Source organism: Nicotiana sylvestris, chromosome 8 (assembly GCF_000393655.2).
Source record: "Nicotiana sylvestris chromosome 8, ASM39365v2, whole genome shotgun sequence".
NCBI lineage: Eukaryota > Viridiplantae > Streptophyta > Magnoliopsida > Solanales > Solanaceae > Nicotiana > Nicotiana sylvestris.
The window spans coordinates 36237673-36255351 of NC_091064.1; the positions used below are offsets into that span (position 1 = coordinate 36237673).

General features: G+C 40.4%; 2 protein-coding genes across 2 annotated transcripts; both read left to right on the forward strand.

Annotated features, from left to right (window-relative positions):
* The first annotated feature begins 12234 nt into the window (after positions 1–12234).
* On the forward strand, positions 12235–13340 carry LOC138874907 (uncharacterized). The gene is made up of 3 exons (XM_070153702.1): positions 12235–12484; positions 12805–13174; positions 13220–13340. The coding sequence occupies exons 1-3, from the start codon at positions 12235–12237 to the stop codon at positions 13338–13340; spliced, it is 741 nt and encodes a 246-aa protein (XP_070009803.1).
* A 695-nt stretch (positions 13341–14035) lies between these two features.
* Positions 14036–14410, forward strand: LOC138874908 (uncharacterized). Its single transcript, XM_070153703.1, has one exon. It carries the CDS (start codon positions 14036–14038, stop codon positions 14408–14410), a length of 375 nt encoding a protein of 124 aa, XP_070009804.1.
* Positions 14411–17679: the final 3269 nt, after the last annotated feature.

Genomic DNA, 17679 nt, shown 5'->3' on the forward strand with positions numbered 1-17679 from the left:
ATATACCTCAGTCTCCTTATGTATCATATCATGAAAAATGGTGGTCATGGCCCTCATGGAGGTGGCCCCTGCATTCTTAACCCAAACCGCATCATCTTGTAACAATACATTCCACATGGCGTAATGAAAGCCGTTTTCTCAACATCTTCTTCATCTATCCAGATCTGATAATAACCAGTGAAACAATCTACAAACGATTGCAACTCAGGCTTGGCACAATTTGTCAATCAGGATGTGTATATTTGGAAAAGAGAAGTCGTCTTTCGAACTGGCCCGGTTGAGATCCCGGTAGTCGACACAGACTCTGACCTTCCCGTCCTTCTTCGGTACTGGTATGATGTTGGCTAACCATGTCGGGTATTCTACTACCCTGAGAACCTTAGTTTTGACATGCTTAATGACTTTTTCCTTGATTTTTATACTCATTTACAGGCTTGAACTTTCTGAGCTTTTGCTTTACCGGTGGACATGTTAGATCGGTTGGTAGTTTGTGAGCCATAGACGATGTACTCAGACCAGTCATGCCATCATCCGACCAGGTGAATATGTCCTCATATTCTCTTAGAAATTTTGCGTATTCCTTCTTTTCTGATGGCGATAAGTGAACGCTGATTCGTGTTTCTTTGACATTTTCTGCATCTCCCAAGTTAACAACTTCTGTCTCATCCAGGTTGGACTTAGGTCTGTTCTCAAAATTCTCAACTTCCTTAACAATCTCTTCTGGTATGTCATCTTCCTCTGAATCTATGTCCATTTGTTGCGTTGTCTCATTGCATATCACAGTCATTGGCTCATCAATGTAAGTAATAATAGATGTATAAGTAAAGTAATGAGAGAAAAAATAATAATAAGCGTCGAATTATAAGAAAAGTTAAAATTCTTAGATAAATTGCATAATTGTTTTGGAACATTTGAGCTCTTATTGCGGGAATTAAAATGCAAAAGAAAATCTTTTAGTAAATAAAACAGTGCATGATGCTTGTTTTAGCCTTGCCACCGCGAGGCTCGTCGGGCTCTGGTTGTCCTGATGGTCCAGTTATTGAGGCGTGCTCCTTTGCCTACAGCCTGTATGGAAGGGCCTTCCTCCCCCTCCTCCTCGAGAACAATACTACAATCCATGTCATTGTCTTCTAAGAATAAGTTCTTCACCGCTTCTAGTGCTTCTTCTTCATCTGACCCATAAATAATATCCGTCGGTTGGAAAGTCTGCTCCAGATGTGGTATCGACTACACCAGTGGATAGTAAAGACCGCGCTATGGTGGCGACCAGTTGTTGAATTCTTCCCAGGTGTACTCATATCCCAGAGCAAAAGTGGTACCATGTTTCTTGAGTTTTATGGGCTTAGTGATTCCTTGGAGGTTTTTACAGAGCCCCTTGCCAGGTTCGTACCCACTCCAATTCAGTATACTCTAGATCTTGTTATCCCACTATTTTGTCTTTGTCCACAACATTTACCCATTCGTTGTGATGGTAAGTCTCTCTGCCTAGCTTCCTTCTTCCTTCGATTGACGGAATGGTCTAGCGACTGTATATAGGGTTTCTACTGTCTCCGTGAATGATCACCTCCTGGTGATTCCATTCAATATTTACCACCTGATGTAGTGTTGATGTTACGGCCCCAGTAGTATGAATCCATGGCCGTCCCAACTGCAGATTGTAAGATGCTGGAACGTCTATCACTTGGAAATCAACATCGAACCAAGTTGGCCCTATTTGCAAACACAGACTAATCTCCCCAATGGTGGACCTTTGGGAGTCGTCAAAAGCTTTCACATTGATAGCTCCATCCTTTATTTCATGCAGTACCTTACCCAACTTCTTGAGTGTTACCAGCGGACAAATGTTGAGACTAAACCCTCCGTCAATCAGGATTCTGGTGATAAAATAGTCTTCACATTGCACGGTGATGTGCAGTGCCTTGTTGTGACCCAAACCTTCTGGTGGCAGCTCATCCTCATGAAAAGTAATCTTATGACTTTCCAATACTTGTCCTACTATGTTATCCATTTCCCCGCCAGTGATGTTGCTCGGTACGTATGCTTCACTCAGCACCCTCAACAGAGCATTCTTGTGTGCCTCAGAATTTTGCAGCAAATCAAGGATGGAGATTTGAGCAGGTGTTTTGTTCAATTGGTCAATGACCGAGTATTCCTTGGCCTGTATCTTTCTCCAAAGATCATCCGGCCCTATCTCGATGATGGGTGGCCGATTGGAGGCCTACTTTTTTGACTCAGCTAAGTGTTCAGGGGTATAAACTCTACCCGTTCTTGTCATACCCTGTGCCGTGATAGTTTTTTCGGACCTGACCTTGCCTTTCCTCCTTGCCTCGGGTGTATAGTCCCATGGTATAGCCTTTGTATGGAGTGGCATCATGGTCGACATCGCTACTGGAATTGGCATGGATATCTTTACTCTGAATGGAGCATGTGCCTTGGGTGGTAAAACTACAACTTCAAATGGTGCGAGTGCATTTGCTGGAGACACGAATTTGACCTCAATTGGTGTTGGTGTCTTTGCAGATGACGTTGCTTCAAACCCAAGTGGCATGGACATATTTACCTCGGTGTCCCCAGAGGGCTAAATTTGGACCATGATAGATTAAGAGTAACTATTGGCTTCTTTGGGTCATCACCTTCTGTGATAAACCCGATCGATCCCTCAGGATCCCAATCATCCTCTATTTTAAACATGTGAACGCCTCCACCCTTGAGGTCTCGTAGAGGATTATTACAGACATTTGGAGTAGGTTCTTTTGCCACAATAATCTTGTTATCAATTAAAGTATGGATCTTGTCTTTTAGAGAACAACATTCATCGATGGTGTGTCCTTTCATGCCGGAGTGATATGCACAGGATTTGTTTGGGTTAACCCATTGAGAAGGGTTCTCAGGAGTTACAGAAAGGATGGGGGTGGCATAACCAATAGCTTTGAGTCTCTCGTACAATTGGTCAATAGGTTCAGCAATGGTTGTATACTATTTTGGAGGTCCGCGGTCAAAATTTGGTTGAGGCCTAGGGAAGTTTTGTCATGCGGGAGGTGATTGATAGTAGGATGGTTGAGTATTGTAAGCTTGGTAAACATGTGCGGGTTGGGAGTATCTAGGAGAAGCTGGCTGATATGTAGGAGGTGGAGGTGATTGATAAGTGGGTGATGGAGTTTGGTAGGAGGGTGCTTGGTAGTTTGGGGTAGGTGAGTGGAGGCATTGGGTAGGTTTGGTATTTGATGGGAGATTTGGTTCTTTGTGCAATAATTACGGCCCCTACGTCCCTTTTCTTGGACACACCACCTAACTGGAAGGCCTTGTTTGTAGTTTGCAAAGCCTCAAAGTTTGTTACCACATCGCTTTTTATGCCCTTTTCGATCCTTTCACCCAACTTGATAATGTCAGAAAATTTGTGGCTCTCAATCAACATTAGCCTTTCGTAATACTGCGGGTCCTGAGCCCGGACAAAGAATTTGTTCATCTGTTCCTCCTCTAGGGCAGGTCTGACCTTAGCAGCTTCGGACCTCCAGCGAGTAGCATACGCGCGAAATGTTTCTATGGGCTTCTTCTTTAGATTCTGAATGTAAACACGTCCAGTGCATTCTCCGTGTTGAACCTGAACCTGTCCATAAAGTCAGACGCCATGCCTACCCAGTTTGACCACTTCTTCGGATCTCGGCTAATGTACCAAGACAAAGTGTCTCCTTTCAAGCTCCTCATGAAAAGCTTCATGCAGATTCTCTAGTCTTTCCCTACTCTAAGCAGCTTGTCACGGTATGTTCTCAAATGGACCCTTGGATCCCCTGTACCATCAAACATTTTGAACTTTGGAGGTTTGTACCCCTCGGGCAGTTCAACATCGGGCCGTATCCAAAGATCCTCGTAGTTCAGCCCTTCAATCCCCTTACTTCCTTCAATGCCTTGAATTCGGCTATTCAATTTCATAAGTTCTTCAGCCAAATTCCTGATGAGCAAATCCTTGTCATCAGACTTGGGTATGCTTGAGATGGGATGGGTAGACTGTGGCATAGTCTCCACATAGATGGGGGTATTATAGTGGGCTTGGAAGTGGTTATTTGTGGAGTTTTGGAGTTCTAGGATGAGCAGCGGGGTGTTGTTTGAGGTATGGTAGGTGTTGCAGTGGTGGTGAGGAGCGGGATGGTTTTGTTGCTTTGGGATATTCTATGGAGGTATGGGGTTCTGAGCATTTGGGAAATTGATATCTGGAGTGGTGAGGGAAAATGACAGATTTGCCAGATTCCGAACCTGATCAAGTAATTCTTCTTGGAATTTCAGCAGCTTTTGTTCGAGTTGGAATGCATTTTCTTTGGAAACCTGAGTACCATGACCATGAGTAACCTCTACCCGTTCAGCTAAGTTCTCCTTTCTGACATTGTTCAAATCTTCCATCTTCCCTTTGTTCTTGTTTTTGATAGGACTAAGAGGAGGAGTGGGTGGAGGTCCCCTGGATTTCGTTTAATAAGATGATGTTGCCAGAGTGCACGAACTAACGTTTGGGGGAGGGGAATAATAAAACAAAAGTAAATACAAAAAGGTAACAATTTAGTGAGGATCATAAAAACGTTGCGATATTTAAACACATAGTGCGGAATGTAAAACATGTCCTAATTTAGGAACCTCTTTGTGCCCGAGGTAGGCCTAGAGACAAATTAATTTGGAGAACTTAGAATGCTAAATGCCTCATTTTATTGATAGAAAATAAGACGAATACTAAATCGACACTAAACAAACAGGAAATAAATGTCACTAATGGCCATTGGCCTTATTACATTTTATAAAGCGAAAAGACAAACTCCTATCTATTTGGTCCCAGAAGGACCTTCCCCAGATTCGGCATCTTTAGCTCCGTCGAACAGCTTTCCCAACTCGCGAAGTCCCAGTAATAGGTAGGCTCTGGCTAGATGTCCGCCTTCGTTTCCTTCAGTATTTTGGCAGTCTTCGACCCTCTTGAGAAACTTTCTTTCTAATTCCACTATGCCTCGCTCCAGGTATCCCAGTCGCTTGTTAGCACTGACAGACATATCCTTCCATTCCTCAATCAGTTTCTGGTTGGCCTATTGTATCTCGCGGTGTTCACTCTCGCACTCATGGATCCTTTTGCGCAATTGGTTGTATTTGACCTGTGCCTCGGCCTTCTCATCTATGATTCTGTGACCTCGAACTAACCCAGGCTGGCCCAGACCATCATGATTATCCTCCAACCATCCTGAATAGTAGGGATCACAATCAACATGGTATCTGTCAGGCTCGATGGTATCCCTCCCTATGAAAATCTTGCAGTGACACATATGCTGAGCTTGGCACTTGTAAGGACTGTCCTCATTCTGGAAGTCAGCCCGGAAATGACTCATCTTGTCGACCTTGGGTATAACCTGCTTCCTACCAGCTTGCCTCATAACCCGGAGAGGGACGTAAAGGTATGTTACTCTCAGGCCGATCAATATCAGGAAAGGTGCATCTCTGGATCGGCCGATGAATTCCTCGCTAGGAAACGACTCGATCATCCATTGTAGCTGGTCCTTAGTTAGATTTTCAAATAGCTCTACCCATACTTTGGAATCTTCTGGCTGAGCGAACATATTGGGCATGTAATTCATTTGCCTCGGATGATGGAAAGTGATATGATCATCCCAGTCCCTTCGCTGAATCTCTTGTCGGTATTCACCCCTTTGGAGATGCTCCATGATCCATAGTTGAAGTAGCAAGTTGGAGCCTTCTAAGTGTTTGGCTCCTCGTTGGCTTCTCCAAGGCTCGGTATATTTCCGCAATGATCATGGGCACAATGCTGAAAGGTTGCCCACCAATTCCTTCCATTAGAGTCTTAGTTACCATAGCCAGCCTGGTGTAGATTCTTGCTTTCTTCATTGGAAACACGATCAACCCTAGGAAACAAAACATGAATACAAAGACTCTTCGGTGAATGTGCCCCAATGATGTGATGGCAAACTCGTTAGGATAGGTACAGTAGGATTTCCTGTGACCGTACCTTTCATAAAAATAATCAAAAGGAATGTAGGATTCTTTTAGACATGTCAATTCTGGAATTTTCTTTAGACCCATCATTTTGAGAAAACAACTGCCCTTGCGATTTTTAGGCATCAGCAGACCTGGAGTTTTCCATACTGGACCGGCTAAACCTCCTATTTCTTCCAGTAAGGGCGTCATTTCAATAACCCTAAAGCGGAATACAGCCCTCTCACAATCCCATAACAAAGTAGCAACTTCTATGATTTTGTTGTTGGTTTGGATCTCTTGGAGAGAAGGCAGATTTCCTAAATATTTTCGAACAAGAGTTTGATCAATAGAGTGAAGATCATTCCACCAGCTTAGCAGTCTTGGGTGGATGTTGGTGACCATGCCGAATCTAGGGACTTCGTGCCTCATTTCTGCAGGACAAATAAGGTTAGGCCCTTACCCCCACCAGACTCGACTATTTAATACCAACAATCAGCATGAAGCATTTAGTTCTCCAAATAAATGCACAGAACGTGGGGATGTCCATTTGGGTTTCGGGTAACCCAGTGGACTTTGGACAAGGCTATCTTAAAGAGTCATTATGTGAACAACATAACTGACTCGACTAGGTTTGACCATGATGCATGCACAATTTAAACAGAGTGAGGTTTCTATGGGGTTTTAGATTGGTACCCTTGAGCGGACAAATAAAGGGGGAAAGGAATGAAACCGTCGACTACACCGTTGATCGACTAGTTTTACCGCAAATATGCCTTTTTCGGATTTAGAGGGGTAATAATATAGGAAGAGTGCAGCCACTCATTATAAGCGTTGCTATGGTATTTGTTTGGGCACAAGAGGAATATGATGTTGAGCATGATTATGCAATAATTAAAATCATGTTGGCACGTATTTGTACGTTAAGAAAACAGTAAATACAACAGTTTCATAATTTAAAGCAGTAGTAAAGGAAAGAAACAAAGATGACAAGTCAGTTTTGCAATTGAAAAGGGAATTGAATGCTTAAAGGAATTAAACAAGTAATTGCACATAAATAGGTATGAATTAACAACAATAGTATGAAGTGGTAAAAGCCTAAAAATCCCTAGTAGAGTCGCCATGTTGTCGCGCCCCCTTTTTCTTGCGAAATTGGGTTTATGACATTTAGTATGGGACAACTCATTCCTTTTGGTAACTGAGTTTTGCATTTGAAGAGTCGCCACCTAATGATTTAAGGTGCATTAGGACACTTATGAGGTTCACTTCTAAGTTTGTTTGATAACCAGAGATAGGGTAAGGGCTTGAAATTATCCCAAGGGGAAGGTGTTAGGCACCCCTCGGGATCCACTAGTGTGGTTCCTGGTCGGACAATTTATTGTGAATTTAGCAAATAGACAAGTATGAGCTCAAATATTTGGGGATTTAAATTTGAACACATAAAAGAAGGAACAATTAAAAGAAGAGTTTTAAAAAAGTTTTCAAATAAAGGGAAAGAGTGTCCTAGGTTTATATTTAATATGGATCACATCAATGCGATACCCGATATGACACTCCTCAAAAGAGGGGATACACATGGTATTAGCGCACCGGTCATCATATCCATATCTACCCTTCCCACCCCGTTTAGGTATTAAAGAGTGGATTGGTCTCGATTATTATTGCATGCTATTACCCGTCCCATTCCTATCAGTCCCGGAGGAGCTTAGGACTACTATTCCTAAAGGGGAGGGATATTAGGCTGATTGGTTTCAAAGGGTAAGAATATAAGGTGACATACAAAACACATACTGCATGTTGGGAAAAGCATATAAATAGATAAAGGCCCATATACACCTCCTTAAACAAAAAGCACATAACTAGCATCATTTGCACATACTTTTTAGGTCTTATTAAAATACTAAAGACGAGAGAAGTTTGATTATTGAAGTAGATCTATTTATCACATAACTCAGATAAGAAGTCCAAATCAAGCCTGTCTGCTGGTTATAGCAATTAACAAAGGCGAATTCAGTTTTTTATGGTTATTACTCTAAGGCTTGCCTAAGTGTTTAGATGGGGTCCTATAGGCATGATATCTACTTAATTCAGAATGTGGCGAAACAACGATAACTCAAACGAATTGTTTGAAATCCTGTAGGCATGCTTGCTAAACCTCAATAAATAAGGGAATTAGGTTATTTAAAACCGGTTCAGAAAAAACTGATTTTAAAACAGACTAGTTTTAGGTTCTGCAGGCGATGGTATCTAATATTGCTGATTTTAATTCCTATAGACATGATATCTAACATTGAATGTGAATGGAAATGAACCAGATTTACTTGGGAATCCCTATAGGCATGATTTCTATATATTACTGATTTCGATATTATGAACATGGCACTTATTTATAGCCATTTAGAACCTAAAACATGATATCTAAGTGGCATACACTATGTAAATAAGTCCTATAGGCAGGTTATCTAGGTGTGATATTGACCATGAAGAAATTTAGATAAACCCCTACAGACATGGTGTCTAAAAAATGTGCAGAATTGAACATAAAGAATTTAAACAGTCCTATAGGCATGCTTTCTACCCTTGAGCATACATAGTTACCCAACCCTTTTCACTAGCCAGCCCCCTAAATGTTTATTACAAATTATTACAAACCAGGAATAATGAATTACACTAACAAATTACGAAGCAAAGTTACAACCAAAAGAAGCCTGATTCTTCTCTTCCTCTCTAAGTTATGGAATAAACCACCTCAAAAATACCATTGATCCAAATCCTTTCTTAGACTTGAGTGTGTCAGAGTTTCCTAAGGGTCTCAAGAGGAACCCGGGCAGTGGTCACACCCTTGTTACATAACCAGAATAGGGTTGAGTGCAGTGTGAAAGTGCCAGCCCTTATGTGTCCATGTTCATAGGGAGCTCATGGGTCCAAAGGAAAGGCTCACACAAGGGGGCAGAACTTAAGTCTAAGAAGATAGTGAAAGTGCAGAAATAGAGTTTTATAAAAAACTGAGGGTATAAAGGAGAGGGGACAAGGAGACAACCATTAGCATTTCATAGAGCTAATAACTTCATACAAAGGGGTCAGGGGATTGGGAGTCCATTACAATGAGCCTATACACTTAGGCATGGATTAGCTTTGGGCAAGTACAACAATAGAGGGTGCTGACATGCCTATAAAAACAATCAGAATACACAACATCTAGAGGAAACATGGAGGTTATGATCCCAGGGGATCAAGTTTGGGTCATGCACAACAATGTCCAATGCTGTCATGCCCCAAACCAACCACAAGCATTAAACACATTGGGGTAGGGGTTTAGGATTCGCAAGCCATGATACATTAATTCAGAAAAGGAAAAGGGAAAATTACAGCATGCATAATAATGGTACTGGATTGAATACAAATAATATACAAACAAGGATGCAATAATCAGTAAATAAGCATGTTGTTGTTGGTGCGGAAAATTTAATTAGAACATACCAGTAAGAAATGCAAATGCAGAAAAATAAGCAAGTTTCCCACAACCTAGCCTTGGCTTTCAGCTGGCTAGGTAAGACAACAATGTAGTAGTAACAAAGAAAAGAGAGATTTTAGTAGAGTGTGTGTTTGAACTCAAGTGTTTATGCCTTGTGTTCGTGTCCTTGAAAGAAAAGAAGTAAAGGGTATTTATAGTTTTTTAAAACGAGTAAAATAGAGGCAATAAGCTACAAACATGAAAACAATCATGATTAAGAATCAATTATACAAGTGATTGCCTTTAATTAAGGGATCACTTGCTTAACGGGCAGTGACAGGTTCAAAATAAGGAAGGAAATCAATTTGTCAGCAGGCTGACAGTTTCCATAAAAGAAGTAGTAAAACATTAAGAAAGCAATCGAGTCTAGGTACAGAAATACTCTAATTTTGGAAAGGATTCAGTAAGGCTAAATAGGAAAAGAAATCAGTTAACCTTAATAGGCGAGTGAAATCAGAATTTTGCAAAGGAAAAGTTTGAACTCAGTCACAAGTTTGAAGATTAGTCAAAGAAGGAAACTCAACATATAAATAGGGTGCATAAACAATAAACATGCAAGGCCAATACTGTTGGCAAAGGAAATAGCATACAATAGTAGCACAAAATTCAGTAGATAACAACATTCGAAGCATGATAGTCCAGTAGGTCAAGTTACATTGAATGAGCAGTGAGGAAAACATAGAATATCAAAGGCATGCGAAGATCTCACAGTAGCAGGTAAGGAAAACCCCGTTTTTAAAAATTAGGGTTTCGAGCATAATTGAGACAGTAAAGTTTTAAAAGAGGATAAACAAACAAATCGGACAAAACTCAAGCAAAAAAGCATTCGTCTAATAAACAGTCAAAAGAAATTAGGGCTTTTAACATGCAAACTCAGGTAGAAGAATGATATGAGCAAACATAACAAAACATGTCAAAAAATTAGAAAACGTTTTGAAATAACTTAACAAGAACCCTAATCGGAAAAGATAAGGGGTTTTAAAAGCAGTGTTTAAAAAGAAACTTCGAGAAAAATGCTTAGAAGTCCAGAGCAAACATAGATCTGAAGCAGATCTAAAACAAATCGAAAGAAACTTAGAGGTTAGGGTTTCAGAAGAACCCTAAGTGATGAGAAATGCCTTGAAAACCATCAATCTAAGCAGGAGAGTCAAAGGTCTGACTCGAATGGCCATGGTTGGCCGAAGAAAAGGCAGAGACGATCGGAGAATAGTAGTTGAGCAAAGACTGGACAAAACCCTGTTAGGATCTAGTCATGAGACCACAGGAATGAACACGTAGGGGCCATGAGAAGTTGATACAGGTCTCTGATGACCTTGGAAGGCCATGGATTAGAGCGGATTACGGTGGCAGCGGCTAGGGTTTGATGTGGTTGTAGAGAGGATTTAGGAGAGGCGGGGTTTCAGAGGTGGCAGATTATGAAGAGTGAAAAGGGTTTGGGGGGTCTTTGGGTTTAATTAGGAAATGATTAATGGGAGTCGTTGATCTAAACGACCAAGGACTGCGATTAGATGGGAGTCTGGGTGGGTCATTTAAATGGGTTGTAGGTCGGCTTAAATAGAAATTGGGTTAGGGTCATTGGGCTTCAAATTGGGTTCAATTGGGGTTCAAATAAGGCTATAATTGAAATAAAATGAGGCTAACATTTAAATAGCCAATATTTCCTATTTGATTTATAAAAAATAGTAAAATAATTTCTGTAAATAAATTAAAGATACTAAAATGATTTATAGTACCTAATTATCAAATTAAAAATACTGGACTTAATTTTAGATATATATATATACACGTAGTTAAATCTAAAAGAGGCTAACATTGCAATTACATGTCATTTAGTTTTAAAAATACTAAATAAATTTATAAAAATATGCAAAAATTATCTTAGCCATATTTTAGTAAAAATATGAGGATCCAACAAATGAATCACCAAAAATGATAATTTTGGGAATTATTATTGATTTTTTATGAGCAAAATAGGGGAATAAATTGGTTTAAAAATCTTTAAAAAAAATAAGAAAAAATGATAAAACATTTGGACATACTTATACATGCATATTTATGCTATTTTGAAAGTACTTTGTATATAAAAAAATATACAGGGAAAAATTGGGTATCAACAATGTGATGCCAGGCATGGAGCCTATATCAATTCCACCTTACGGAATGGCACCGACAGAATTGAAAGAGCTAAAGGAACAATTGAAGGATTTGCTTGAAAAGGGTTTCATCCGGCCGAATGTGTCACCATGGGACACACCGGTCTTGTTTGTAAGGAAGAAAGATGGGTCGCTACAGATGTGTATTGACTACCGACAACTCAACAAGGTCACAATCAAAAATAAATATCCTTTGGCAAGGATAGATGACTTGTTTGATCAATTGCAAGGTGCTACGTGTTTCTCAAAATTGACTTGCGCTCTGGGTATCATCAATTGAAGATAAGGGAACATGATATTCCAAAAACATCTTTCAGGACTCGGTATGGGCACTTTGAATTTATGGTGATGTCTTTTGGGCTAACAAATGCCCCGACAGCTTTCATGGATGTTATGAATCGAGTCTTCAAGCCTTTTCTAGACTCCTTTGTGATAGTATTCATTGACGATATTCTTGTATATTCTCGAAGTCAAGAAGATCATGTTAACCATCTCAAGGTAGTTCTGTAGACTCTTCAGCAACATCAACTGTATGCAAAATTTTTGAAATGCGAATTCTGGCTTGAATCCGTCGCATTCTTGGGTCATGACGTCTCCAGGGAAGGAATTATGGTTGATCCTCAAAAGATTGCAGCAGTGATGAATTGGCCTAGACCTACCACTCCAACTGAGATTCGTAGTTTCTTGGGTTTGGTTGGGTACTATAGGAGATTTGTGGAGGAGTTTTCTACTCTTACCTCTCCATTGACTAAATTGACCCAGAAAGCAGTTAAATTCCAATGGTCTGCTGCTTGTGAAAGGAGTTTCCAAGAATTGAAATCAAGATTGACTACGGCGCCGGTATTAACCCTACCAGAGGGTACAGAGGGATTTGTGGTGTATTGTGATGCTTCAAGGATCGGGCTTGGGTGTGTATTAATGCAACATGGCAAGGTTATAGCCTACGCTTCTAGCAACTCAAGAACCATGAAAAGAACTATCCAACCCATGACATAGAGCTTGTGGCAGTGGTGCTTGCACTAAAGATTTGGCGACATTATTTGTATGGGGTGCATGTGGATGTATTTACTGACCACAAGAGCCTTCAATATATTTTCAAGCAGAAGGAGTTGAATCTGAGACAAAGAAGATGGCTAGAGTTACTCAAGGACTATGACATTGATATTCTCTATCACCTAGGAAAGGCTAATGTTGTAGCGGATGCTCTTAGTCAAAAATATATGGGGAGCTTGGCTCATTTGGAGGCATATCAGAGTCTGTTGGCCAGGGAGGTTCACCAGTTGGCTAGTTTGGGAGTTCGCCTGGCGGACTCTAATGAAGGAGGAGTGATTGTGCAGAATAGGGCTGAATCATCGCTTGTGACGGAAGTGAAAGAGAACCAATTCAACGATCCATTGTTAGCACAACTGAAAGAGGGGATTCATAAACACAAGACTGTAGCTTTTTCCCTTGGCATGGATGATGATACCCTATGGTACCAAGGCCGCCTATGTGTTCCGGATATTGACGGTCTTCGGGAAAGGATCATGGCAGAAGCTCACACTTCCAAGTATTCTATTCACCCAGGTTCTACGAAAATGTATCATGATCTCAGGGAAGTTTATTGGTGGAATGACATGAAAAGGGATGTGGCGGACTTTGTGGCTAGATGTCCGAACTATCAGCAAGTGAAGGCCGAACATCAAAGACCTGGTGGATTGACTCAAAGCATATAAATTCCAATGTGGAAATGGGAGATGATCAACATGGATTTTGTGGTAGGGTTGCCTCGCACCCCGCGCAAGTTCAACTCAATTTAGGTGATCGTGGATCGACTCACAAAATCAGCACACTTGTTGCCAGTTAAATCTAACGACATAGCGGAACATTATGCTCAATTGTATATGAAAGAAATAGTCAGGTTGAATGGCACTCCAGTCTCAATCATTTCAGATCGAGGGGCTCAGTTCACAACCAACTTTTGGAAAAATTTCAGCAGTTCTTGGGTACGCAGGTAAATCTTAGCACAATTTTCCATCCTCAAACCGTCGGGCAAGCAGAGCGGACTATTCAGACGCTTGAGGACATGTTGCTTGCTCGTATTCTTAATTTCAAAGGTAGTTGGGATGACTATTTGCCACTCATAGAATTTGCTTACAACAACAACTTCCATGCTAGTATCCAGATGGCACCATTTAAGGCACTATATGGTAGGAGATGTAGGTTTCCTATTAGGTGGTTCGAGGTTGGAGAAGCAGAATTGATAAGGCCGGACCTCATGCATCAGGCCATGGAGAAAGTCAAGATTATTAAGGAGAGGATGAAAACTGCTCAGAGTCGCCAAAAGTCTTATTCGGACATTCTTCGCAGAGATTTGTAGTTCAAAGAAGATGATTGGGTAATTTTTAAGGTTTCCCCCATGAAGGGCATCATGCGATTTGGGAAGAATGGGAAATTAAGTCCGAGGTATGTCAGACTGTACGGAATCATTCAGAGGATTGGTCAGGTGGCATACAAGCTTGAGCTGCCACCCAAGATGTCGTTGGTACATCCGGTCTTCCATGTGTCTATGTTGAAGAAGGTAGTGGAAGATCCATTCGCTATTATGCCAATTGAAGCTATTGAGGTTAATAAAGAACTATCTTATGAAGAAATTCTAGTTGCCATTCTTGATAGGCAAGTTTTGAAATTGAAAAATAAGGAAATTGCCTCCATAAAAGTGTTATGGAGGAACCAGCAGGTTGAGGAAGCCACTTGGGATGCCGAGGAAGAAATGAGAAAGAAGTACCCACATTTGTTTGAATAGTCATGTAATAGCTTTTATGCATTTGGTTCCTATGAGCTCTTATCTTTTGATTTGATCTATGTTAAACTATTCCATTTTGGTTATATATGTTTCCCATGCGGCTATGGTTGGTATTGTACAAGTTATGTTATGTTTATGGAACATATATATGCTGTTAGGATATGTATCTGGGGCCCTCTAACGGGTGGATAGGCCTAGTTACAAAGAAACTCTGGCGAAATTTTTGGAAATTTAAGGAGTTAGCCAAATTCGGGGCTGTTGATATATTTCATAATGTGAAAAAGCTGAAGTTACATAAGGATGGCTAATGAATGAACCTTGATCCTCATTCAAGGACGAATGATCTTAAGCGGGGGAGAATGTAAAGCCCCAGAAAATTTTCCTAAGTAATTTAAGATTTCGTGGTGCCAAGGTAGGCTAATTATTTTATCTCTGTAAATGAGGATTCATGATATAATTGATATCAATTGGATATGTTAATAAGCGTATAAGTCATATTATAAGTGATTTGGGGTCTAAGGAGAGGCCTAAATCTATGCCAAGTTGGAAAATTTCATAATAGACTAAAGTTGTAAATGAGTACGCACAAGACCTTACTTTGGACAAGCATATCTCCATTTATATAAAGTGTTTTGCGATGAACAACCTATCAAATTAAATCTCTTTGAGTGTAGTTTCCAACGCATCAAACCGGTTGTCATTTAGAGGTGTATAGAGAAAGTTATGACCATTTTACCGGACCTGTATCAGACGTGCGTCCGCGGGAAAACTGAAAGTTTCTGCTTCCGAGCGCGGTACTCGTGCGGCCACCACGTCCCAGACATGGTTTGACCGCGGTCGCATGCCTAGCAGCCCTATAAATACCCCAAGACTGGGTATGGAGAGTCTCTAAGTCATTTTTTTGAGCTAGGGCTTGCTCTATCAAGGGGAATCTGTCCCATACTTCCCTTCTATGATCCAAGGTAATGTTTTTGGAGTATTTTGAGTTGATTACTACTCCTAAACACTTATATTAACAAGGATTGATCTTGAAAATCCATAGATTCCCATTCAAATCCCTAAATTGATCAAGAACACTACAAGTGGGGATTCTCAAGATTCTTACTACAAGAGGTATGTCTATCATCTCTAACTACTCTATGGTGATTATTTATGTATGATATATACGTTAGAACTCATGGGATGGTGATTGGAAGCCATAGGTGCCTAACCTGGGTTGTGTTGGTGTTGTAAAGATTGTGAGATGAGTTATTGAGGTATGATTCTTGGGAGTAATAGTATTATGTATACATGTATGTACAAATTAGGTTTGTGGGAAGACTGTTGAACATAAATAAGTAAATATTGGGTTGGGGAATGAAGGAAATCTTGTGAAAGCGATTTGAAATCAAGATGCTCAACTAGTATTTGATAAAATGCTCAAATGAGCTGAAACCATGAATACCTTCCTAATTTGTGTTCAATATTGTTATGTCTCAAGTAGATTGGGATTGCTAGAATTTCCGGAACGTCGTAGTAACTTAAGAAAAACTTAAACAAAATATATATGGCTAAAACCCCCTCATTTTAGAAATTAAGCCTCCATGGTGCCCGTGCAAATGTTTTAAGCCCGGAATTCGATTGATGTGGTACTTGTTATGTCAAATAAATTGATGTTGTGAAAATGTATGTGGAAGATGCTTCTCCATGTGTTTAGTGTCTTATTCTTTGTAAATTGAGGATGTGTGGAAAAACATGAGCTATGTGCTAAATGCCTAAATGTCAAGTCAAGGTTACATTGTGATTAATATGCCGAACCAGATGAATTTCTCTCTATGTTTATAACTTAAATTGCTTTTGTATGTGCCTATGATCCTAAATGGCAAGATAAATGTTGAAAATGGAAATAATGTGAAATGTGAGTTATGGAATGTGGTAGTTGTGGCTCCAAGTGCCGAGAAACTAATTCATGTGAATCCAAATATTGAAGTGAGATGATTAATGGAAAAGGGTAACGTCTTGGTAAGCCGGCTTAGCCGATCGGGCCGTGATCGGATGCCATATTATACACACATGGTGGTAATGTATTGATAATTGAAACTGAAAAGTGAGAATGAAATAAGAGTAACGTCTTGGTAAGACGACTTAGCCGATCAGGTCGTGATCGGACTCCGCTCAAGGAACCGGTGGTAATGTGGATGATGATGCAACGATAAGGCATGCCCCAACCAAAAATTTTAGAAATTATGTGAAAACTATGTGAACCTCTTATATTATTGATGAGATGCTTATTTGAAGCTTTGTTGTCCGTATGATTTCTTTTATTCTTGTATGGTTGTTCTTTCTAATTGGATGGTGTTTAGTTATACATACTAGTACTATTTCATGGAATTAACGTCCCTTTTGCCGAGAGCACTACATTTTTTTAAATGAATATAGGTGGCTCCATAGCGGATAGTGCCGATCGTGCGTAGCGGACCATCCCCCTCTCTATGTCTTGGTGAGCCCCTTTCTCCTTCAAGGGGGTTGTGTTGTACATCTTTTGCTATTGATATCCACTTTTGAGGTATAGCCAGGGCCTTATTGCTGGCATTGTCATACTTGTCTTATGCATTCTTAGAGGCTCCATAGACATATGTGTGGGTTATGTACGGGTGTTGGATGGGTCTACGAACTATGTTGTAATTCTAGCCCTCACTTCTCTAAAGTGTAATTGTATGAAATCTTGGAAACTTAACTACGGTTTAAGGTTGTGATATAAAATGAACTAACCGTGTTGAATGTACTATCTTTCCTATTGTCTAAATAAATAAAAGCATGGCTTCCTTATTCATATTGAGATGGGTAGAAAGTGTTTGATAAGGCTTGCTCAGTTGGGTTCACTCAATTGAGCACCGGTCGCACCTCCCGAGATTGGGGCATGACATCGCGAGTCATGCTCAGGTTTAGTAGAGTCTCATAGATCCGTACAGAGACGTCTGTACTTATCCTCGAGAGGCTGCAGAACCTTTAGAAAAAACTTTATATTCTTGAATTCTTATCATGCGTCCTTGATTCAGCTTGAAATGTAACTCTTTTAATTCCTTCCACATGTTCGTATGCGCACATGATCACTCGGTATCATATATGCATCGATGGCTTGTGATTCCCTGATTGAGGGGTAAGGTGTGATCTCAGTGTGTTGATGTTGGTCCAGTCTAGAGGACTTGACGCTGGGTTTTACCTATATCTTGGCCACTGAGGCATTGATTGAGTGAGCACGTGCTTTTGGATTTGTATGTCCGATAGTG